Source organism: Lepidochelys kempii, chromosome 3 (genome assembly GCF_965140265.1).
Source record: "Lepidochelys kempii isolate rLepKem1 chromosome 3, rLepKem1.hap2, whole genome shotgun sequence".
In the NCBI taxonomy this organism is placed as follows: domain Eukaryota; kingdom Metazoa; phylum Chordata; order Testudines; family Cheloniidae; genus Lepidochelys; species Lepidochelys kempii.
In genome coordinates, this window is record NC_133258.1 from 68,309,503 (window position 1) to 68,334,648 (window position 25,146).

A 25,146-nucleotide genomic window follows, 5' to 3' on the forward strand; every position below is an offset into this window, starting at 1 on the left:
CCCAAACACACACACCCTTAGATTTTCCCTCAGAAATGTATGTCCAGTACTGCCTAGACTAAGGGTTCTCAAACTGGGGATTGGGACCCCTCAGGGGGTCACAAGGTTATTACATGTGGGGCTGCGAGTTGTCAGTCTCCACCCCAAACCCAGCTATGCCTCCAGCATTTATAATGGCGTTAAATATATAACAAAAGTGTTAATTTATAAAAGGGGTCCCACTCAGAGGCTTGCTCTGTGAAAGGGGTCACCAGTACAAAAGTTTGAGAACCACAGACCTAGCCCTCTCCTGGACAATACAAGTAATATTAAGTCTGTTATTTCTTTTTGCACACAACTTGTCACCCCAAATGGAGTTACCCAGACACTTCAATTTAAATACACTGGATTAGATAAAACAGTAAAACAAGTTTATTAACTACAAAGAGATAGAGTTTGAGTACAAGTAATAAGGCATAAAAGTCAGAAATGTTACACAAGAAACAAAGATAAGACATTTATGAATACCTAACAAACTGTATCAGATTCAAGCAAGGTTTCTCACCACATGCTTCCAGCGGTATTACTGACCAAAGCCCGTACGTCAGGACCCAGAGTCCAGTGCTTGCTTCTTTTTTCTCTTCAGTTGCAGTGAATGCAGTGGTGCAAGTGGAATCCATTTCTTACCGGTATGGGGGGAGGGGAGGCACGTGACCTCCTAACAGGACCCTCCATGTAACTCCTCCCCACCCCGCCCCCAGCCCAGGGCCCCCACGCTCTCCCCGTTCCCTCCCTATGATCCAGCCCCCTTACCTGGGGTTGGAGGATCTGTCCTCCTCCCACTACGCTGGAGACTTTGGAACCACAGCGGCAAAAGGAGCAGAACATGGGGCCGCTGGGAGGTCCCACGCCTGCAGCTGCTCCAGTGCAGCTGTACCTCCCCAGCCCTTCCACGCAGGGTCTCCTCCATCTGTACAGCAGCGAGCCCCACCAGAGCACAGGGCGGGGAGGGGGGGCAAGGAGCTGGGAGCAGTCACACTGGAGGAGCTGCCAGCATGGGGCTGTTCTGTGGCCCACGTTCTACTCCTTTCCCCGTTGCGGTTCCCGGGAGAGCCCTGCAGTTCAGGGCTCTCCCAGGAACTGCAGTGAGGAAAGGAGCAGAACATCAACAGCTCCTCTGGTGGCTGTACCGCACCCAGCCCAGCCCCGATCCCCCAGCTCTGTCCTCTGGCGGGGCTGATGCTGTACAAAGGGAGCCAGAAGAGATGCAGCCCTATGGAAGGGCAGGGGGTGGGGCTGGGTATTCTTTTCCTTTCTCCACTGCGGTTCCCAGGGGAGCCCTGAATCGCAGGGCTCTCCCAGGAACCACAGCAGGGAAAGGAGCAAAACATGGGGCCACCGGGCAGCCCCACGCCCACAGCACCTCCAGCATGGCTGTACCGCCCCCAGACCTGTACTCTGGCAGGGCTGCTGTACAGATGGAGGTGATCCTGCGTGGAAGGGCTGGGGGCGGTACAGCTGTGCCGGAGGACCTGCTGGCAGCCCCACATTCTGCTCCTCCTGTCTCTTTCCGTTATGCTGTACCAGCTATAAATATCTTGCTGGTATGGCGTACCGGACTGTACTGCCCTGCTTGCACTGCTCAGCGAATGCAATAAGAAAGGAGAGAAAAAGGGGTACCTTCGAATGTGTGGCTCACGAAAGCTCATGCTCAAATAAATTGGTTAGTCTCAAAGGTGCCACAAGTACTCCTCTCCTTTTTATAGTTTCAGTCCCTCTCTTGAAAGACACTTCCAGCTGGACACTAGGAGACAAAGAATCTATGTGGAAAGATGTTCCCTGCCGACTTTTACTCACCAGTTTGAGCTTTCTTTGTTTCCCTTTCTGCTTTATGTCTCTGTTTACTGCTTAAATGCAAATTAAACAGAGCACACATTCCTTTGTTTAGTACAGACCTGTTTACCAACTTCTGTTTGGCCAGGACTATGGGATTTGGAATGTGTCAACAACACCACACCAGGGATATTCTATAACTTCACATGCAATGTTGCCACATAAATTTTACAAGGACAATAATGACCACCGAATTGTGAGTTTTCATATGGTACCTCACAAGGCATACTTTGTAGAAAGAGTATTAACAGTAGTGTGTAGGAATAATTATGCAAGTGACTTGAAATTGTCTATTGAAATTTATTGTCACAATTTAACCTATTTTAAAATTATCATAAATTACCTGAACAGGAATTAGGTACAACAATCATTAACAGTTTAATTTAATTACACATTAATTTCTTCAAATATACCTTATGCATAATATTTCAGTAAGTTGTACTTATAAGGAAAGTTTGAAGAGTTAAGGTTGTTTAGATGCCTCACCTGCGTATTTATTATTTCAATGAGTTTCAATTTCTTTTAAGAGTATTTTTACCTCTGAAATTTCTGGGTTTATAATACTTTCTTTAAGGATAATTACCATGCCCCTGTATTGTTGTTTTTTTAAACCTTTGAATTACTGCTATATAGATTTAATCTTAAATCCAGCTCAATTAATTTTTTGATCTGGTAAATAAGCATGCTGCTGGACAGACTTTTTTTTTTTTTAACTAACAGATTCATTCTTTTATAACAGAAATCTTATAAAACTTGTTTTACATCTTAGAGATCAAATTAATATATATACAAATACACAATTATAAATTGGCCTATGGAAGTCTGTAAAGCTGTATGACACTTACCACCACTCACTTTCCTGAACTCTAGGATACTGAACACAAGCTTATGCTCAAATAAATTGGTTAGTCTCTAAGGTGCCACTAGTACTCCTTTTCTTTTTGCGAATACAAACTAACACGGCTGTTACTCTGAAACCTTGTCATTATGCAAGGCACTGCATTTAGCCATATGGAGTGGAAATCTATCAACTGCATGAAAAAATTTGTTCAGATACAGTCAGACATAATCTTCCTCTCCAAATGCAAACAGATGGACATCGTACCAAAAGGACTGAAGGTAAAAAATCCATTACAATCTACATACCACACAGACTATGCTGACAGCTTGTGCCACATGCTCTCAAAGAAACTCTGGAACCACCTGATCAACATCCTCTACAGCAAATACGGAAAGATTAAGAATGAGCTCTCAAAAATGGATACTCTCATAAAAAAACAACCTTCCACACAAACTTCCTCGTGGCTGGAATTTACTAAAACTAGACAAGCCATTTACAACTCACACTTTGCTTCTCTACAAAAGAAAAAGGACACTAAACTTTCTAAACTACTACATGCTACAAGGGGCCACAGCAATGGTTCCCTCAACCCACCCAGCAGTATTGTTAACCTATCCAACTATACTCTTAGCCCAGCAGAAGCAGCTGTCCTATCTCGGGGCCTCTCCTTCTGCCCCTCCGCCTCCACGAACATGATACAGTTCTGTGGTGACCTAGAATACTATTTTCGACGTCTCCGACTCAAGGAATATTTCCAACATACCTCTGAACAACATACTAATCCACAGAGACCTCCCTACCAAGACTACAAAAAGAAGGATTCTAGGTGGACTCCTCCTGAAGGTCGAAACAGCAGACTGGACTTCGACATAGAGTGCATCCGCCGACGTGCATGGGCTGAAATTGTGGAAAAGCAGCATTACTTGCCCCACAACCTCAGCCATGCAGAACACAATGCCATCCACAGCCTCAGAAACAACTCTGACATCATAATCAAAAAGGCTGACAAAGGAGGTGCTGTTGTCATCATGAATAGGTCGGAATATGAACAAGAGGCTGCTCAACAGCTCTCCAACACCACTTTCTACAACCCATTACCCTCTGATCCCACTGAGAGTTACCAAAAGAAACTACAGCATTTGCTCAAGAAACTCCCTGAAAAAGCACAAGATCAAATCTGCACAGACACAACCCTGGAACCCCAACCTGGGATATTCTATCTACTACCTAAGATCCATAAACCTGGAAATCCTGGGTGCCCCATCATCTCAGGCATTGGTACCCTGACAGCAGGATTGTCTGGCTATGTAGACTCCCTCCTCAGGCCCTATGCTACCAGCACTCCCAGCTACCTTCGAGACACCACTGACTTCCTGAGGAAACTACAATCCATCGGTGATCTTCCTGATAACACCAGCTGGGCCACTATGGATGTAGAAGCCCTCTACACCAACATTCCACACAAAGATGGACTACAAGCCGTCAACAACACTATCCCCGATAATGTCACAGCTAACCTGGTGGCTAAACTTTGTGACTTTGTCCTTACCCATTACTATTTTACATTTGAGGACAATGTATACCTTCAAGTCAGCGGCACTGCTATGGGTACCCGCATGGCCCCAGAGTATGCCAACATTTTTATGGCTGACTTCGAACAACGCTTCCTCAGCTCTCGTCCCCTAATGCCCCTACTCTACTTGTGCTATATTGATGACATCTTCATCATCTGGACCCATGGAAAAGAAGCCCTTGAGGAATTCCACCATGATTTCAACAATTTCCATCCCACCATCAACCTCAGCCTGGTCCAGTCCACACAAGAGATCCGCTTCCTGGACACTACAGTGCTAATAAACGATGATCACATAAACACCACCCTATACCGGAAACCTACTGACCGCTATTCCTACCTACATGCCTCCAGCTTTCACCCTGACCACACCACACGATCCATCGTCTACAGCCAAGCTCTGCGATACACCCGCATTTGCTCCAACCCCTCAGACAGAGACAACACCTACAAGATCTCTATCAAGCATTCTTACAACTATAATACCCACCTGCGGAAGGGAAGAAACAGATTGATAGAGCCAGAAGAGTTCCCAGAAGTCACCTACTACAGGACAGGCCTAACAAAGAAAATAACAGAACGCCACTAGCCGTCACCTTCAGCCCCCAACTAAAACCCCTCCAACGCATTATTAAGGATCTACAACCTATCCTGAAGGATGACCCAACACTCTCACAAATCTTGGGGGACAGGCCGGTCCTTGCCTACAGACAGCCCCCCAACCTGAAGCAAATACTCACCAGCAACCACATACCACACAACAGAACCACTAACCCAGGAACCTATCCTTGCAACAAAGCCCATTGCCAACTGTGCCCAAATATCTATTCAGGAGACACCATCACAGGGCCTAATAACATCAGCCACACTATCAGAGGCTCGTTCACCTGCACATCCACCAATGTGATATATGCCATCATGTGCCAGCAATGCCCCTCTGCCATGTACATTGGTCAAACTGGACAGTCTCTACGTAAAAGAATAAATGGACACAAATCAGATGTCAAGAATTATAATATTCATAAACCAGTCGGAGAACACTTCAATCTCTCTGGTCACGCGATTACAGACATGAAAGTTGCGATATTACAACAGAAAAACTTCAAAACCAGACTCCAGCGAGAGACTGTTGAATTGGAATTCATTTGCAAATTGGATACAATTAACTTAGGTTTGAATAGAGACTGGGAGTGGCTAAGTCATTATGCAAGGTAACCTATTTCCCCTTGTTTTTTCCTACCCCTCCCCCCCAGACGTTCTTGTTAAACCCTGGATTTGTGCTGGAAATGGTCCAACTTGATTATCATACACATTGTAAGGAGAGTGATCACTTTAGATAAGCTATTACCAGCAGGAGAGTGGGGTGGGGGGAGAGAAAACTTTTTGTAGTGGTAAACACCCATTTTTTCATGGTTTGTGTGTATAAAAAGATCTTCTGTACTTTCCGTAGTATGCATCCGATGAAGCGCGCTGTAGCTCACGAAAGCTTATGCTCAAATAAATTGGTTAGTCTTTAAGGTGCCACAAAAGTACTCCTTTTCTTTTTACATATTGAGCTTGATGCTTTTCTACTTTTCATCTTCCTTGTCAGTCTGACAGTTGATAGCATCAGTTAAAATCTTACATTATCTCATGCTTAAGTCTAAAACTTCTGTTTTTCTGACATTTACATGTGTAACCTGTTTATTAGTTGCCCTATCAAAACTCTACACAATATTAAGTTTTCTCCCCTTTCCTCCTGTTTCCTTATTTTAATATCTAAATTTTAAGTTTATTTTTGACCATTGTTGAAGGGGTTCCTTCCTTAATTACTATTCAAAGAAAATTCTCAAACTATTAGGTCATTTTTATTTAAAGGTCTTCAACAAACTCACTTCCATCAAGTCACACTGCAAAGCATGTCTTCCCAGGTTTAAACAACAATAGGAAAAACATCAGTTTTGAGGGAATCTGGGAGTGTGTTAATTTTTGTGCATTAATCATATGTATTATGTGGCTTGTACAGCTTAAAAATATTGGGTGCATGCATTCTACATAAATCAAAATACATAAATGTAACATTTTTAGATGGGCTCCAAGATACTACCTCATCCTAGAAAGCATCTGAGAAATAACTTCATGCACCTTCCCCCGCAGTGTTAATTTTATTCTTCCCCAAATGCCCACCTGATCGTCTGACTCCAAGTTCTCTTCCCCTTAATGTGTCCCTCTCACTTCTTCTGTCTCCAGATCCCTGTATGCCCTTTCTTCCTCCCCATTTTGGGGTCTCCATTCTCTCCCCCATAAACTCCACCTGGCTCTCTTATCTGTAGTTTTGCCCATTTCACAAACCTGTCCTTTCCCCCCATCTTAGTGGGAGGACACTAACACATACTGCACTATTTGGCCATTTACTCAAGGTTAGGTTGCTGCACCAGATCAAATAATTAGTCCCCGATCTCTGTAGCTGTCTTCCAACATTCTGCACTGTAAAGCAGGTGAACTGGCAGCTATGGTGACCCTAGCAGAAGCAGCTGAGAGTCTTTGGGATTGAGCTGCTAGTGCACTGTTGGTGCTATAATAAACAACTTTAACTATCAGATATGGCCCATATACAGTGAATGGGAGAGGCAAATACAGCCTTTCAGAATAGCATCAGTAAGATGTTATCACCTTTGACTGGTAATAGCCTGGATGGATACACAAACTGCCTCCATTCTCAAATATCTGGGCAAGAGACAAGTTACACAAATGGAGAAAAACTAAATTTGATTTGAGAACAGGATTCACCTTTTCTAAGGTGTTACTAGCAAGAAAGCCATTTCTAAAGATATAATTTTTAAACTGATAGCGTGTGTCTACAAAAACTAAGAGCTTCAGAATTAAACCTAGGAACAAGCTTTTTGGCATCCAAGTGCAACTGCAAACATAATGGAATTTGGCTCACAAGTGTTTGGATTTCTGAACTGTGCCCCCAATATTTTCACATTGCAATTCTAAGATAAGACTAACTAATAGACTAACAAATGAGAGACAGCTTGTACTGTGAACTTAACATCATTTTAAAATAAGGTTTATAATGGAAAATAATACATAGTAACATTTTATGCGGATTTAAAAACAAAAATTCTTCAAGCATGAACTCCTGCTAAGGGTGATGGCTATGGACAGGATTTATGACCAACACAGCATCTGTTTACAAGTGATAAACTTTACTGAATAGCAACCACCACATCTTTATGCATATTAGCAACTTGAAGAGAAATTTGTCTTAAATATCCTATTTTACATACAGATTTAAGAACACTCAAGTAAAATTCTCCCTGCTATTTAAACATTACATTTGCAAGCACTTTCCTTTCAAGAGCTAATTCTATTCTTACCATTCCAATCTGCTCTCATGAAAACTTGGCTATGATTTAAAAATTTTAAAGGCTACAGGGTGAGAAAGGAAAAGAAAAGTAGTATTCACTTCTTTTATAAGAATGTATTAATTAGATCCCAAAGTACAACAGCTATACGTTTTGTTGCACAAGTAAGGAAAAGAACAGTTTTATTTAACTGTACAGTAACTGCAGTTCTTTGATACATGTTGTCCACATCTATTCCACTTCTAGGGTACATACACATAAGATTGGATTCCTTTGGCCACCAATATCTTTGGGGCCATGCCTGTGCCCTGGATGCCCTCACGTCACACCCTGCCCCCCGCTCCCCACCACCACTAAGAAGTATAGAGGGCAGCACAAATTCAACCATCTCTCAGTTCCTTCGCTAACACATAATCCAGATAGTATGGGACTCTGTAGAAGTGGGAAAGGAGGGCAGATCATTGAATACTTGTGGACAAAACATCTTGAGAACCACAGTTACTGCAGAGTAAGTAACCATTCTTCCTTCTCTGAGGCATTATCCACACAGACTCCACTTTTGGTAATGAGCAAGCAGTGTCCTCATAGTTAGGAGGTGGGTGCTAGAAGTCCTATTTAAATAATGATTTCATGGCAGCTCTGCCAAAGCAGATGTCAGATCCTGAAGCCTCAACTAAGGCTGTATGAAAGTGTGGGCTGATTCCCATGTAGCTGCCCTGTAAATTTCTGAAATTAGTATGTGTCTCAGCGAAGGCACAGAACATGCCAGAAGCATAGTAGAGTGGGCTTTAACCTACAAAGGTGGATCTACTCCAGTTAATTCACAGTTTGATCTAATATAATTAGATAGCCATTTAGACAGTCTTTAGGTGAATAGTGCCTGATCTTTCAACCTGTCTGTAATGCTACAACCAGCCTGAGGAAACTACTGATTTGTTCTGTCAAGGTAATATGAAAGAGACCTAACCATATCAAGGTTCTGCAATTTCACTTTCTTGATTGGAATGAGGCTTTAGAAAGAAAACCGGAAGCTGATTCATCTGATTCAGAGGAAAATCTGAAACAATCTTTGGTAAAAAATCTAAGGTGTTACCTAAGGGTCACATTTTTTTATGAAACACCAAATAAGGTGGACCAGCCATGAAGACTTGAATTTCCCCCACTCTCTGTGTTGATGTTATAACTAATAAAAAGCCAATTTTCATAAATAGATGGTATAGAGAACAAATTGCTAGGGGCTCAGAAGGAGGTCCCATTAACCATACTAAGCGTATATTTAGGTCTTAGGGAGGAGTGAACTCCCGGACTGCAGGAAAAGGCCCTTGAGGAATATAGCAACCGGGAAAATATGGAGTGACCCTTGACAGGAGGAGGATGAGCTGATATTGCTGCTAAATGTGCTCTTATGAAGCTGATGGATAGCCCTGTATGCTATAGTCCAGAATAGCAGGAATCAGGACTTCTAAGGGAGACAGGTAGCATCGTGCTGCCCAAATAGATAACCTCTTCTATTTGTCTGCAGTCCTTTCTGGTAAGCATCAATATATTCTGGACTTCAGCTGAACAGCTTCTTTCCATGGTAGTAAGCCAGCCAGCATCTACACTGTCAGAAACAATGATGCTAGATCCAGATATTGAATCTGACCTTCATTCTTGGAGATCACATCAAGTAAGATAGGTAACATTACTGAGGGTTGAGCTAACAGGTTAATTGGGTCCAAATACCAAAACTACCTCAGCCAAGCTAAAGCTAGCTGAGCATGATCATTACTGCTAAATTCTGTCTAAAACTCCTTAGAACCCTCAGTATTAATGAGATTGGTGGATAGAAATACATTACCCCTAAAGTTCATGAAAGGAAGAAAGCACCTAAACAGGGAACCTGGGCCAAGACCACCTTGAGCAAAACGTGTGGCATTTCTTGTTCAGATCTGAAGGAAATAGGTCTGTTAGGTATCCCCACTCGTAGAATACGCTCTGCAGGATCAAGTCATTGACAGTCCATTCATGATCACTTGTGAATTGCCTGCTGAGCCAGTATGCTAGGACTTTCTGCAAGCCTGAAAGATGCAGAGTACTGTGTGATTTGGTGATGAACACACCAATTCCAGAGACAAAGTTTTTTGGCAGAGTGGGGGATGATCTATATCTATCTATATCACCTGGACTAAATGTCCTCATTGCCTGGGAAGAAATTCTGAGCATGCTAATCAACAGCTCTAAGCTCTAGAATGTTTACGAGAAAGTAACTCAGAGTCCAGAAGCCCTGGGTCTGTAGGTGGTCTAAGTAAGCTCCACACTTAAGCAGGGAGGCATCAGTCACCAATATCATGGTATGTATAAGCAGAGAAAATGGTATATTTTGCACACCTAGAAAAGGTGCTTCCACCAATTGAAGAATGAGATGACTTCTCAGGAACCTGCACCCTGACATCCATGTGATGTCTGATGGGTAGATGTATAGATTTCATCCACCCCACTGTCTCTTAGGGGTTGGCATGTGGACTCCCAAGGAACAAACAGTACCACTCAAGTCTTTCAGGGTACGTGTATACAGAAAATAGACACCTGCTGCTGGTCCGTGACAGCTGACTCATGCTTGCAGGGCTCTGGCTGCAGGACTGTTCAATCGCTGTGTAGGACTTTCAGGCTCAGACTGGAGCATGGACTCTAGAACTCTGCAAGGTGGGAGGGTCCCGGAGCTTGGGCTCCAGCCAAAGTCCAGAAGTCTACACAACAGTGAATCAGCCCCAGAAGCAAATCAGCTGGCACAGGCCAGCAACAGGTGTCTAGCTGCTGTGCAGATATACCCTTAGAGTGCTGGGCTTCATCAGTTCATCTGGTGAAGAAGAGATCATTGCTGGTATCAAAGTGTTCTTCCATTTTCAGGTGTTCTTCCTCACTTTCTTGTTCTTCCTGACATACAGAATGAATCTGTGCCACTGTCCCTCTGAGATAAGTTTTCAGAGAGGATCAAGAGAGGCAGAGAGCATTGCATCCGATGAAGTGAGCTGTAGCTCACGAAAGCTCATGCTCAAATAAATTGGTTAGTCTCTAAGGTGCCACAAATACTCCTTTTCTTTTTGCGAAGACAGACTAACACGGCTGTTACTCTGAAAAGAGAGCATAGTGGGAGTCAGAGCAGATTTATTGGAGGATCTGAAGCTAAAGATGGCTTATTTGCCTCTTCTGTAGCTTCTTTAGCTTTTGGGGAGGTGAGGGGCTCATGGAAGTGAAAGAAGCAATGGGAGCCTATTCTATTTACAAAAAGAAAAGGAGTACTAGTGGCATCTTAGAGACTAACTAATTTATTTGAGCATAAGCTTTCGTGAGCTACAGCTCACTTTATCGGATGCAGTGAGTTGTAGCTCACGAAAGCTTATGCTCAAATAAATTGGTTAGTCTCTAAGGTGCCACTAGTACTCCTTTTCTTTTTGCGAATAAAGACTAACACAGCTACTACTCTAAAACCTATTCTATTTACGGTGATTCTATTGAAGAGAGTAAATAAGGATACAAGTCAGACTGAGGGGAAATTGACTCAATCCTCCTCCAACTTTTTAGTCTTCCTAAGGGATCATCTGTTTTTCGTTACCCCAAGACCCTTTGAAAAACAATGGGAAGTCTTAGCACAGGCTTCTATAGAGACTGAACATCCCAGGAATAGTGGTAACCAGAAATAAACCAATTTTTGGCAACACCCATCATGACTGCTGTGGAGAAAGTAAATAAGGAAGTGTTATATACTTCTCCTCATAACACAAGAAATAGGAGCCACCAAATGAAATTAATAGGCAGAAGGTTTAAAACAAATAAAAAGAAGTATTTTTTCACATGACACACAGTCAACCTGTGGAACTCCTTGCCAGAGGATGTTGTGAAGGCCAAGACTATAACAGGGTTCAAGAACTAGATAAGTTCACGGAGCATAGGTCCATCAATGGCTATTAGCCAAGATGGGCAGGGATGGTGTCCCTAGCCTCTGTTTGCCAGAAGCTGGGAGTGGGAGACAAGGGATGGATCACTTGATGATTACCTGTTCTGTTCATTCCCTCTGGGGCAGCTGGCATTGGACAATCTCAAAAGACAGGATATTGGGCTAGATGGACCTTTGGTCAGAGCCAGTATGGCCGTTCTTATGTTCACCCATTGTTTCCAGAGGCACCACCAAGTTACTTCGCAGCTATAGCTAGTCAGGATCAGAATTCAGGACAAAATTCATCTTGGAGGCATCCAAAAAGAGAGCTAGTCTCTCTATTTTTCCAGGGACTTCCAGACTGGACTCTCAGATATAACAAAGCCAAGCTTTTGTTATTATTCCTTTCCAAAGACTACCTCCCACGAAAGCATCTATAGGTACAGCTTCAGTGTATATTGGTTTCAGGCATGTCCAAACTATATTTTCTTAGCGCCAATACAGGCAGACACAATGAAAGAAGCTGCTGGTGGTTTACTCTTAATGACTCATCATAGCAATTTAATGTGAACAAGAAACAGATATAAAGTACACTTATTTGTCACAGTATAAATACATTACACTTTGCTAATTTTAAGGCAGTGTCTTTTCTTCTCTCACAATCCCATCCTATTTTTTGGTCTCTTAATCTGCCACTTCCCTTTTTTGTCTTCTACCTCCATTTGGTTCTTTTCCCTCCATTCCTATATGCCCATATATTTCCCCTCTTATTCTTAAACTCCTCCAGCTCCACTTCCTTCTGTGTTCCCTTCATTCCTATCTCATTTCCCCATCCCTGGGCCACAGTCATCTGAAGAGCTGATTGCAGCCTGAACAGGCTGCCATGATGAGTTGGAAAAAAAAAATCCTTATTGCTCCATCAAGTCACCAGCTGGCACTTTGTTCTTCTTATGTATATCAATTGCACATGGAAAAATGGCTCATACTTCCATTCCCGATTGACTGATTGCTGGCACACAGTTGCTACTATTAAGTAAATCACCTCAAAACAACATTCCATTTCAATCTGTAACTTTTCAAAATGGCAGTTAGTTAAATTGTCAATTTGAGAGAAGTAATGCTTAATTTGTGCCAGCAGCTGCCAGTGCTGAGCCCCAGCACCTCTAGGATTGGCAGTTCATAGCCCCAGCACTTCTGGGCTTGCCATGTCAGTTATGAAAGCAAAAAAAATTGCTTTAGTACCAGCACCAAATTGCTTGAGCCCTGGCAGCCCTTTCATTACAAATTAAGCACTAGAGTGAAGCTAAGAACTGATACAAAGTTTGTTTTGTTTTGCTTTTCCCAGGTTTGCACTTGAACAACAGATGGCTTTAAGAATAAATACAATATAACAGTTACAGTCTCTACAGGAGATCTGCAGAAACTTCCTGATTGTTCATAAAGAGAGCAATAATTCTGGTATTCAGTGACTCTGGAGACAAGGGAACCACAGATTTCAAGAGACACTGTGTGTGCTGCATTCAGCCTGCAGATGTCACTCACCAGTATTATATGTTCCCTTATTATATGTTCAAAAACTCATTACCACAGAGTTAAGGTTGTGCTGGACATGTAAGAAAAAGTTTATCAAAACATGTTTTGCATTTCAAATAAAGGAAGCATTATCTGTAGTTAGTGAACTGAAGTGATTGTACTGAAGTGATTGTTTCTGATCATCACGTTGTTCAAGTTTTTAGAACTAGTAGATTTCATCCTCTTACACCTAGTTCTTATTCATAGATTAGAAAAGGAATACAAGCTTTCCTGCTTTTTTAACTCCCAACTGGTTTCTTTGTTTAACAAACCAGTTAAATAAACTGAAATAAAGAAGAATGAAATGAAGAAGAATGTAATACTGTCAAAAGCCAGTTTTGCACTTCAACAAATACAGGTTCTGGATGCCTAGCCAGTGACCTCCACTAATGCATCGGTATGACTTTCTTTAAAACTTGGCAACAAACAGATACTGCTTGAATTTTATTTAATTTATTTTAATATATTACAGTAAGTTAACATCCACTGTCATAAATTTAAATTTAATTTTCAATGGGTTTAAATTTTGAAAAAAATCAACTTGTATTTTATTTAAATTTAAAAAACAATTCAAATAAAAATCCTTTTTTATTAAAAGAAAATGTAATCAATTTTTATCCATCATGTTTCAGAGCTTTGAGTGTAGCTGAACTCAACATTCTGAAAGGGCACAAGACATCAAAGGGCACTCTTAACTCTGTTAAAGTTTTGGGCATTTAGTTTCCTTGGTTTTATAAAAATACTTTTCCACATCCCTATGTGCTACAGCCCAGCTCTCCCCATGGTGCCTGCTCCATTCCCAAATACAATCTCAGTGCCATGCACCAAACGTACCCATTCGCAGCTCCTTGTTGTATATTTGTGCCATGCACTAAGCATGCCTGTTCTCAGTTCCCCACACCACCCTAGCATTGTGTGTCAGTGCCATAAAATGAACATGCTCATTGCCAATTCCCCACCCCAATCTCAGCATTATGGGAGCATGTTTTGGAGGAGGAAAAGAAATGGGGGGAAGTTTAAGGGGGAGACCCAAGATCCTGCCCACATCCCCCACTGCAGTTCTGCTCTCTTCCTTCCTTCCCCACATTCTCATGCACTGCTCTGACCTCCCATTTTTTCCCTAGAAGCAGCAACAACAACAAGGGGAATGGTGAGTCTGGAGCCCCTGCTCTTGCTGCTGGAGACAGCATGAGGAAGGTGGAGAGTTCTGGGTTCCTTCCTTTCATCCGTGAACAGTGGAGGAAGGGGAGCCCTGGATACCCCTCCCTTGCCCTGGTGTAGCTGTGGCTGAGCCACTGGGAGGAACTGGGGGAAGGTGGGGCACAGGTGGTTCCATTCTCCAAGAATGTCGTCAATGGGGAAGGAGCCCAACTTTTCACCCCTCATTGTTCTGCTCTGTTAGCACTTCCGAGCTCCCAGAGAGCAAAAGGTCCCTTTAAGGACAAACCCTTATTCATCCAGGGATTGTAGAAAAATTACTACTTTGGAATCCCTATTCTTCATCAAATCTTTAATCACCAAACTGGGTTTTCAAAAACATGGTGTTTGGATGATCACGTACATTAATAAGGGTTATCATCTAAGTTGTGCCCAAGCATTGACATAAGGAACAAAGGCTGGCAAACAGCCACAGCTGCCACTCTGCACCTTCCCAAGCACCGCCTCACACCACCTCTTCAACTGACTGCTTCAACACACACACACACCCATGCTGCACCAAAAAAAGTTATAAGAATTGAAAAATGTTATGAGCAGTTCAAGTTAGGGGGCTGTGCATCAGGAACCCCTTGACCAAGTGATGCAGCAACTCGCTTTCCCCTGATCACACTCAGCTCCATTGTTCAGAAACTGAACAAAGAATGTGAGTCATGATTACATCAAGCTATCTTCCCTCTCTTCAATTAATGACAACTGCCTTGACAATATTTCAGAAGTAAAATCAAAGTCTGCATGTGAATTTTAGAGCACCTTAAAATATCACTCTTAAACCAGGCTCTCTGGACAAAACTTCAGCCAGGATCTCAGAACAAAACACAATTCAGACAGAGAACAAGGAAGATGCGCAAGACACATTCAACTGCTACCAGTTAGGGCACAAACTCACAGTGCATGGGTGTTGCTCAGATTCTATTATCCCAGCATTTCACCTTAGAGCATGGCTACACTTGCAGATGTAGAGCACTTTGAGTTAAACCAGCCTTCGTAGAGCGCAGTACGGAAAGTGCTGCAGTCTGTCAACACTGACAGCTTCAAGCACACTGGCATGGCCACATTTGCGGCACTTGCAGCTGCATTGGGTGCGGTGCATTATGGGCAGCTATCCCAGCATGCAAGTGACTGCAATGTGCTTTTCAAATGGGGGTGTGGGGTGAAGTGTGATAGGGAGTGTGTTGTGTGTATGTGGGGGAAGAGAGAGTGGGTTTTGGGGGTCTAAGGGCATGTCAGCATGCTGTCTTGTAAGTTCAGACAGCAGCAGACTCTCCCCCCCTCCACCTCTCTCTCTCACATACAGCATTCCACACTAATGGCTGCTTTGTCTCGGAGCAGATAAGCGTGCTGGCTGTCAGAAATGGAGCTTTCAAAGGGCATATCCGCATTCCTACAGTGATTCAAAAACAATGACAGGAGTGGCCATTTGACTTAAGGGGGTTATGGGATGTTTCCAGAGGCTGATCAGAGCGCAGTAATGCAACACCTCGTCCACACTGGCGCTGCGGCGCTCCAGCAGGGGTGCAGCAAATATTATTCCACTCGCCGAGGTGGGAGTACCAGCAGCGCTGTAGCTGCAGAGTCAGAGCGCTCTACAGGCCTTACCAGTGTGGATGGGTAGTGAGCTAGTGCACCCAGGGCTCCTTTATTGAGCTGTAACTCGCAAATGTAGCCAAGCCCTAAAACCACCCAACTTTGTGGTAACAGACCACATGGAAAATCTCGAGCAGTTACCAGAGTCCGAGTCTTGCTGCACATGCACATTACACACATGAACGCATCAGTTTAGCTTGTGCCGACCTGGATTTATAAACTTTACCTTTAGTAACTTTTGCATTCTTGATTTCCCAACGGGACAGTGAGTGCTGTGCACTAACTGAAATAAATCCCAAGCAGCTGAGGTCAATTTGAGGAGTAGAAGCACAGTTTGAGCCCCTCATGTGCACAAACAAAAAAGTAACAAGCAGGTGATTTTGAGTAGCTGTATCTTGCTCTAACCCAAATTTGGAACACCAACCCCACACCGCACCTACAAGAGGCAACAATTTTCAAACAATCCAAGCAAGCACTTGGATTTTAGAGCACTTATAATATTGACCTTTTAAGGAGAAAGCAATACACAACCTTAACTATAGCAGATCTGGCACTCCACTATAATATGTAACTAAGATCCTCCCACCCAACCTGTATTCCATAAAGAGAGGATTTACCATGTTTCTTTTGATTTTATAGTTACTCCACACCACACAGCTCAGTGATAAAATTATACTGATCACTCTTGCCAAGCCAAACATTCTAGTTTGCCCATTTTTGTAATTAAAACTTCTAGAATTAGCAAAAAGGCAGCTGTGCTTTTTAATCTCTACAGTATGGTCACTGCTAATAACCTCTTTCAGCTGAAGTCCTGCTTGTGCTCAAACTGATAACACATTGTCTTATTTGTCCTTGACCCTGAAACTGCAATACTTCATAATAAATTCCTCTCTGATTCTCAATGCATCCAAAGGAAATGACAGCATTTACAGTGCAACTCAAGTGCAGTTCAGTATCTGCTGCCTTTCCCCACAACTAAACCCCTGACAAAAACCCACTCATTTTCATGGTCAGTAATTTGGTTCCTTCATGTTTAATCGGAGCCCATCACCTCAACACCTCTATCTAATACATCAGAGATTGAAGCTTTCTAGAAGCGTACTTTGTTAAAACTGTGTGAATATACCACAACAGAGGCAGAAGAGAGAAACAAACAAACAAAAAAGGAAGGCAAGACCAGACAGGGGAAAGCGACCATAAAGGAAGGAATGGGAAAGGAAGAAACCATAGTAGTGAGTGACAGACAAGAGCACAGAATAAGAGCAGGCAAACACTACACAGAGTGAAGGAGAATAAACATGGAATGTAGGGAAAACAATAGAAAATGTGTGAGAGATAGACAAAGTGAAGGACAGAACATAGACAGGGCAGAGAACATAAGAGATAGCATTACAAGAAAAAGTTTTTTAGAGAAGAGAGCACAATGGTCATAATATTACAAACACAATTTTTGCTCTTTTTCAAATCTTAGAATATTTTAGAACTTTCAGAAAACTACCACTTATCCCAGAGAATGCTAAGAATTACATTCTGCAAGTTACATTGACTAAAACATTGATTTTAAACTATTAAAGTTTGATTCCTAATTAACATTCTCCCTAACACAAACCCTAGTTATACTGTACAGGGCCTGATTCTGCCACTCTCATTCACAATGAGTAGGGCCTAGCTCCATGATAGTAGAGTTCCTTAGTCAGAAAATAATTCTAAGTGTGGAAGAATCAACCCCATAGTTTGTAAAAGCTAAAACACTTCAAAATGCCCAACATGTTACCAATTGAAGTGTCTAAAATATTTAATATTTTCTCCCACAGATGAACTTTGACAGAGTTGCAAAAGACATTTCAGAACCAAAAGTACTAGTATCAATAATGAATAGGAAGCATCATGGCCATTTCAGGAAAAAATGGCTACTCACCTTTTTACCTGTTGTTCTTCAAGATGTGTTGTTCGTATCCATTCCTATCAGGTGTGTGCGTGCACGCGCATGGCAGCCGGAAGATTTACCCCCTAGCAGTCGGGTCGGTCCAGGTGCCCCCTAGAGTGGCGCCATCATGGCCCGCAATATAAGGCCTTACCATCCCACCACCCCCTCAGTTCCTTCTTGCCGGCTACTCCAAAAGAGGAGTAGGTGAGTGGGTATTGGAATGGACATGAACAACACATCTCAAAGAACAACAGTTATGAGAAGGTGAGTAACCGTTTTTTCTTCTTCGAGTGCTTGTTCATGTCAATTCCGATCAGGTGACTCCCAAGCCTGAGTTCAGGAGGTTGGGTTGGAGCTGTCCACTGGATGGAGCACTGCTCTACCGAAGGCCTCATCGTCTCTGGCCTGCTGGGTAACTGCATAATGTGCGGTGAAAGTATGTATGGCGAACCACTCTGCATATTTCCTGGGTCGGAACTTGCACCAGGAATGCTGCTGAATAAGCCTGAGCCCTTGTGGAGTCCACTGTGAGCAGACGGGCAGGCACCTCTGCCAGGTTATAGCATTCACGGATGCAGGACGTGATCCATGACAAACTTCATTGGAAGGAAACTGGAAGACCCTTCATCCTGTCTGCCACGGCCACAAACAGTTGAGCGGACTTCCTAAAAAGGTTTTGTTCTTTCAGTGTAAAAGGCTAGCGCTCTGTGGACATCCAATGAGTGAAGCCTCTGCTCCCCTGCCGCTCGAGTGCAGCTTAGGATAGAACACGGGGAGGAAGACGTCCTGGTTGATGTGAAACTGGAAGACAATCTTCGGAAAGAAAGCTGGACGTGACCTGAGTTGAACCTTGTCCTTATAGAATACAGTATGAGGAGGTTCTGATGTTAGGGCTTTGAGCTCAGACACCCTCCTGGCTGAGATTACTGCTACCAGAAACGCCACCTTGTATGATAGGCAGAGCAGGGAACAAGTCGACAGCGGTTCGAAGGGCAAACCCACCAATTTGGAAAGGACCAGATTGAGGTCCCAGGTTGGGGCTGGTTGTTGGACATGCGAATACAGCCTGTTGAGACCTTTCAGGAAACGGCTGAACATAGGGTTGGCAAACACCGACTGGCGCTCTGTGCCTGGATGGAAAGCAGAGATAGTGGCCAAATGCACCCTTATTGAAGACATGGACAGTCCCTGCTGCTTGAGATGGAGAAGATAGTCCAGTATGAGTGGCATAGAGGTGAGCATCGGGGACAAATGAAGCTGCGCTGACCAGATTGAGAATCTTTTCCACTTGGCAAGGTAGATAGTCCTGGTGGAGGATTTCCTACCACAAAAGAGGACTTGTCTAACTGGCTCCAAGCAGGAGAGCTCCACGGGGTTCAGCTATGGAGATTCCAGCTGTGCGGGGCAACGACTCGAGGTTCAGGTGCTGGTGATGGCTGTGATCCTGAGTTATTAAGTCCGGGAGGAGCGGCAAGGTGACTGGGGCTTCTACGGACTTTCCAGGAGAGATGTGTACCAATGTTGGTGAGGCCTGGCTGGAGCTATCAATATCACTGAAGCCCCTTCCCTCCGTATCTTGAGGAGCACCTTGTCAACGAGAAGGACGGGCAGGAATGTATAGAGAAGACTGCCTTTCCATGTGAGGAGGAAGGCACCCGCGATGGAGCCCAGCCTGTGATTCAGGAAGGAGCAAAACTGCTGGCACTTCCTGTTGCGTCATGTGGCGAACAGGTCCATCTGGAGACAGCTCCATCGTTGGAAGATGGAGTTTTCAACATCCAAGTGTAGGGACCACTCGTGGCCATGAAAAGACCTGCTGAGACCGTCCGCCAACTCGCTCTGTATTCCCGGGAGGTACGATGTTTGCAGGCGTATCAAGTGAGCTACACAAAAGTCCCTTAGGCACAGGGAAGAGGAGCGTGCTCCCCTGTTTGTTGATATAGAATATCGCCATGGTGTTGTCTCTATATACAGGTTTCAGAGTAGCAGCCGTGTTAGTCTGTATCCACAAAAAGAAAAGGAGTACTTGTGGCACCTTAGAGACTAACAAATTTATTTGAGCATAAGCTTTCATGAGCTACAGTTCACTTCACTGGATGCATACAGTGGAAAATACAGTGGGGAGATGTTATATACCCAGATTGCCAAATGCGCTTGTCACGACAAGAGTAAGGGGAAGTTCCAGCTAACCGTCACTGTTAGTAAGAAGGAACTGAGGGGGTGGCGAGTCGGTAGGGCCCTATATTGAGCGCCATGATGAGGCCACTCCAGGGGGCGCCCAGACCAACCTGATGGATACTGCTAGGGAAAGTATCTTCTGGCTGCCATGCACGCATGTGCGCACGCACCTGATTGGAATTGACATGAACAAGCACTCCAAGAAGAATAGCTAATATAGGCATAAAACTTCTCAGTACCCCTTTAAACTGAAAGGAAAAAACAGGGTTGTTGGGAGGTTTTTTGTTTGTTTTTTACAGTGTTCATGCACATCAACTCAATCAAGGCTTTCCTTTGTTTCAGTAGGACTGACCACTTATACAATAAGTAATGTAACGATCCCCACACTGCCACTCATTCATTCTCTCAATACAGATGGGAAAACATCTCTATACAAGACAAATCTTAATCTTCTTTCAATATTCCCACTTTATGCCATCCAGATATGTACAGATCATCCCAACCACTACTACCTCAATTGTATGTGTATGGTAGGTGGTGGGGTGCATGCGGATGGAGGGAGGAGTTTTGGGGAGAGACCTAAATAGCACCAGATAAATTAACATTCCATTTAGGTGACTTAGAATCAGAACAACTGTTAATATTATACACAGGACTATTACAATAAAAGTGTATTCTCCCAAATTCCCTGAAATATAAGTGACCACCACATTACTGTATTTTTTGTGGAATATTTAACTACAGTTTAGTGTTATGCTCTGTTTTCATACAATTATTTAAATTACTTCACAAAAAATTATTAAATACATTAATATGTTTTGCTGGGGCCTTTTTCTTAGCACTAATTTTCTTTCACAAGTGTAACACAAACCAGTCAATGCAAAACCCACTCAATTATAAGTGCCAACATGGGAAACATTTTGCCAAGGACAACTCTTCAGATTAATTGGAGGTCTCAGGGCCAACAGATCCCAGCCATTTGATAGTTCTATGTACATTATGGTGATTTTAAGGTTATTTTTCTTAGATCATGAGAGAACAAGAAAAAAAATTTACTAAGACAACACACAAGACCCTTTAGTGTCTTTCAAACCTCTAGTTTATTTGGAAAATCTCTTTGAAAGCTGCTCTCTCTTCACCCACATTGTTTCTTCTTAGCTATGACTCTGCAGTTGCTCCCATAGCTCTCCACAATGGCTTACCCATTTTCCCCTCCTTCTTCCTCTCCCCACTACTCAAAAGCTCCTTTTTCTGGTCCCTGGGACTGATTTCTGCCTCTGTCTGGCCTCGGCACATATGATCTTATGAGAAGCAGCTGCACGTTACAGAACTGAGAAGCAGCTGCCTACATCTAAAAGAAGAATATGAAGGAAGGGTCACTGAGCAGCCAAGAAGGTGCAGTGTGTTTCAAAAACAGCTATACTACTGCTGCTTAACCCCCTTCCTACTCTCTGTTCCCCGATCTGGACAAGGATCCACTACCACGGCACCAACCCAGCTCACCTACTGGCAGCCCAGATGAGAGAGATCATGCCAGCAGTAGCCCAGACCAACAATACTGTAGAGACAAATGTAGTGCCCTAGCATGGCAGACTCTCAGGCTACACCTACACAGAGATTAAAAAAAAAAAACGCAGCTGGACCCGGTAAGCGCGTTTGTGCTCTGGAGCTGAAAAGAATCATGGTGTAGATGTTTTCTGAGACCTTACAAGAGTGGAGGGTCCCAGAGCTTGGGTTCCAGCCCGAGCCCAAACGTCTACACAGAAATTTTTAGCCCCACAGCCCGAGCCCCACAAGACTAAATCGGTTAACCCAGGCCAGCAACTGGTCTTTTAGCCCTTTGTAGACGTACCCTTATAGGTGAAAACAGTACTAGGACATTAGTTGGGACTGTTTGGTCCCAGCCAAACCAGGATTATTGGTAGAGCTTTCAATTCAGCTATGCGATTTCTTCATCATTGCTAACATAAGCCTGAAAGGATGTTCTCTCTTTAACCTATACGTAACCATCCCAATCAAATTAAGAGAGAATCAGAAAGTAACATGTACACTAAATATTTTTGCCATCTCTTAAGCTTGCAAAAAAAATTCTTCAGTATTTAAATGGTCACAACTAAGCTGTAAATATATTGTTTATCTATCGACAGATCTGCAGAGGAATAATACTAAATTATTACCACCATGGCCAAACCAAGTTCATATCTGCTGTAGAAAGAAGCAGTTTCTGAACAGTATTTTGCAGAGGTTTTCAGACAACCCACAGCCTTCTCTCATATAGTCTTTAAAACAGATCAAGTCTCTATTGACCAAGCAAGTAGCATTACTGAGGCTGCTTTCAATTGTGCTTTGCCTGATTCAGGATACTTTCAATCTCACTTCTCCTGTACTGCTGTCAGCTGGATTGCACATTGCCCAACCACTTTGGGTATGGAAGTGTAGGATTCATACAAGGTTCATGCGCTTGGCAACATTCAGGGCACACCCGGAGTGTTGTATAGGAGCTGTGCACACACAGCTCTTCTCAAGGACATGAACCTTGGAATCTCGCCCAGATGACATGAACCGTGGGAAGCCTCCGAGGACTGGGCTCAAGGCCCGAGAGCAAGGAATGCGGTAGATAGAAATTGGTAAATAAGAATGTTAAACAAAGCCAGTGTACTCCTTTTATCTGTTGGAGAATGTAATGCGCGGGGAGAGAGAGAGAGAATAAAGGAGAGGGTGGAAAGCTGACGGGCAGAAGCCCGTTAGCAGACCAGCTTGCTTGCTTGCTTAAAGCTCTGTCCTGTCTTGTATTGAACCGCCACATGGAAGTGTGCTTTCTGGCTCTTAACAATGCAAACATAATTTCTGTCTTTATTTTAGTCAATAACTACTCATTAAAAAGTAGTAATTTAAAAAAGGTACTTACATTGAATTTAATAATGTCATATATCAAGTACCGAGGAACGACTTGTCCGTTTACTTTGTCAATGATCATTTCCTTAAAAGAAAAAGAAAGATAACATTCCCTTAATATTTGCAATTCGAGAATAATATAAAAGTCTCACAATATACTTACATCCAGTACATCTATAGAACTGTACCAATGCTGACCAGTACTGTTACAAGGCTCCGTCCAAAGTTCTATTATCAAGCATATTTTTACAGGAGTTTACAAGTGTAATAAAAATATTCTTCATGTTTGAAGTGTGACATATAAAGTTCTCAACAAAACCAAGGCAAATCAGTGTTAAGACACTCTGTTTTGAGCTGGAACTGTTGTGCTTCAGTGTTTCACCAGTCTCAAAATGTGTTACTTAGCTTGAAGTATGTGATCCTACTGAAAGTCATTTTGGAAAATTATGGAATTGTAATCCTAAATCGCTTAGGCACATCTGAAAAATCTCTCATACATGTATAAGCACAGTGGCCATTAAAGACTGAACTTTTTTATTTTGGGGGGCTTGGTTTGCTCAGATCAGATGATTTAACACTAACATTTTTCTGATTATACAGACAGCAGTGGACTCAAAAATGTTATTTATGTATTAATTACTATCCCTCACTAACCAATAAGGCTCCTTTAAATTAAGTATTTCACATAGTGTTTAAGTCCCATGAATCAAGGCAGAGCTTTATGTTTCCGTTTGTGCCTCTGAAGCACATTTCATATGACTACCAGTCCAAATTAACATTTGCAGCTAATTAGACCAGAGTCAAAAATACATACATCCCTCCACACTAAATTAAGCAACCTTCTATATTTCTTTTCTCACCTCCCCATCTTAGAATTGTTTTGGTGTCTGTCTCTTACTGTTGTCCTCTTCTTGAGGACACATGGCTAAGGCTCCGAGTTTGTCATGGAGGTCACGGATTCTGTGACTTTCTGTGATTTCTGCACAGCTGGTGCCCCGGCCCGGGGACCGCCTGAGCAGCTCAGGCAGCCCCTGAATCAGTCGCACCGGCCACTGCTGGGGTTAGGGCCACCGTGCCTCTTTCCCCCACCTCCGCAACAGCAGGAGTTTGGGTGTTGGAGGGGGGCAGTGGCGGGAGCATGGGATGGCACCTACCTTGGAGGGGCCCCCTGGAAGTGGCAACATTCCCCTCCCTCAGCTCCTACATGGAGGCATGGCCAGGCAGCTCTGCGCGCTGCATTCACTCAGAGCACTACTCTGTAGCTCCCATTGGCCGGGAACTTATTGACAGCTTACTGAGGACAGAGAAGGCAAACCTGTCAGATAGCCAAGAGCTCTTTGTAACCCAGCTAAACCTGACCCAGATGAGCCTAGAGACAGAAACCACTGAGGGAGGGGAAGGGAGATCAGATAGGTGTAATTAATGCCTTTAAAAAAAACAGCCCAAAAAAACAATTTTCTTCACGGTCCCCAAAACTTCACACACACTGTTCCCTCTCCTCCCCTCTCTCAGAATGGTGATCACACTCTCAGCCAGGGAACAGACCAATTCCTTTTGAAGTATCAAAGTTTACTGTAAGAACACACAGTGCAAAACATGACAGAATACTACACACAAGCCAAACATATTCCCAAATGCACGCTTTTGGCAGGCAGGCTGTAACTATGCTGGCTTTGGTGGGACCCAACGTAGAGTACCAATTCAGGACAAATTGCTTAAAGCAGGGCAGTTACAGCTCAAGGCTGGGGTTCCTTTGCACACCAAGGCAAACCAAACCAGCAAAACAGAGACTACTTCGGTTTTACCCCACTGGCTAACCATAAGTTACACAAGCAATTTCCTTAGACACTCTAGTTTCCTAGTATCACCACCAGTGCCTCTCATTATGTGGAAGAATGGTTATGAACACCAATACCTCAGTAAAAGAAAAAAGATTCTCTCGATCCCAAAGGATCAAGCCCCAGAGCCAGGTCAATATACAAATCAGATCTTACCCACAAATCACACTGTTGCCAGTCCTTTAGAATCTAAAATCTAAAGGTATATTCATAAAAGGAAAAAGATACAGATGAGAGCTAGAATTGGTTAAATGGAATCAACTACATACAGTAATGGCAAAGTTCTTTGTTCAGGCTTGTAGCAGTGATGGAATAAACTGCAGGTTCAAATCAAGTCTCTGGAGTACATCCACAAGGGGAGGGATAGCTCAGTGGTTTGAGG

At 43.2% G+C, this 25,146-nt stretch overlaps 1 protein-coding gene across 4 annotated transcripts in view; it reads right to left on the bottom strand.

Annotated features, from left to right (window-relative positions):
• RNGTT (RNA guanylyltransferase and 5'-phosphatase) overlaps positions 1–25,146 on the bottom strand; it is a 436,227-nt gene that overhangs the window by 267,515 nt on the left and 143,566 nt on the right. For all 4 annotated transcript variants that reach the window (XM_073336687.1, XM_073336684.1, XM_073336683.1 and 1 more), the window contains exon 10: positions 22,940–23,011. In XM_073336687.1, the coding sequence (XP_073192788.1) occupies positions 22,940–23,011 (72 nt within the window). The remainder of the gene's footprint in view (positions 1–22,939; positions 23,012–25,146) is intronic.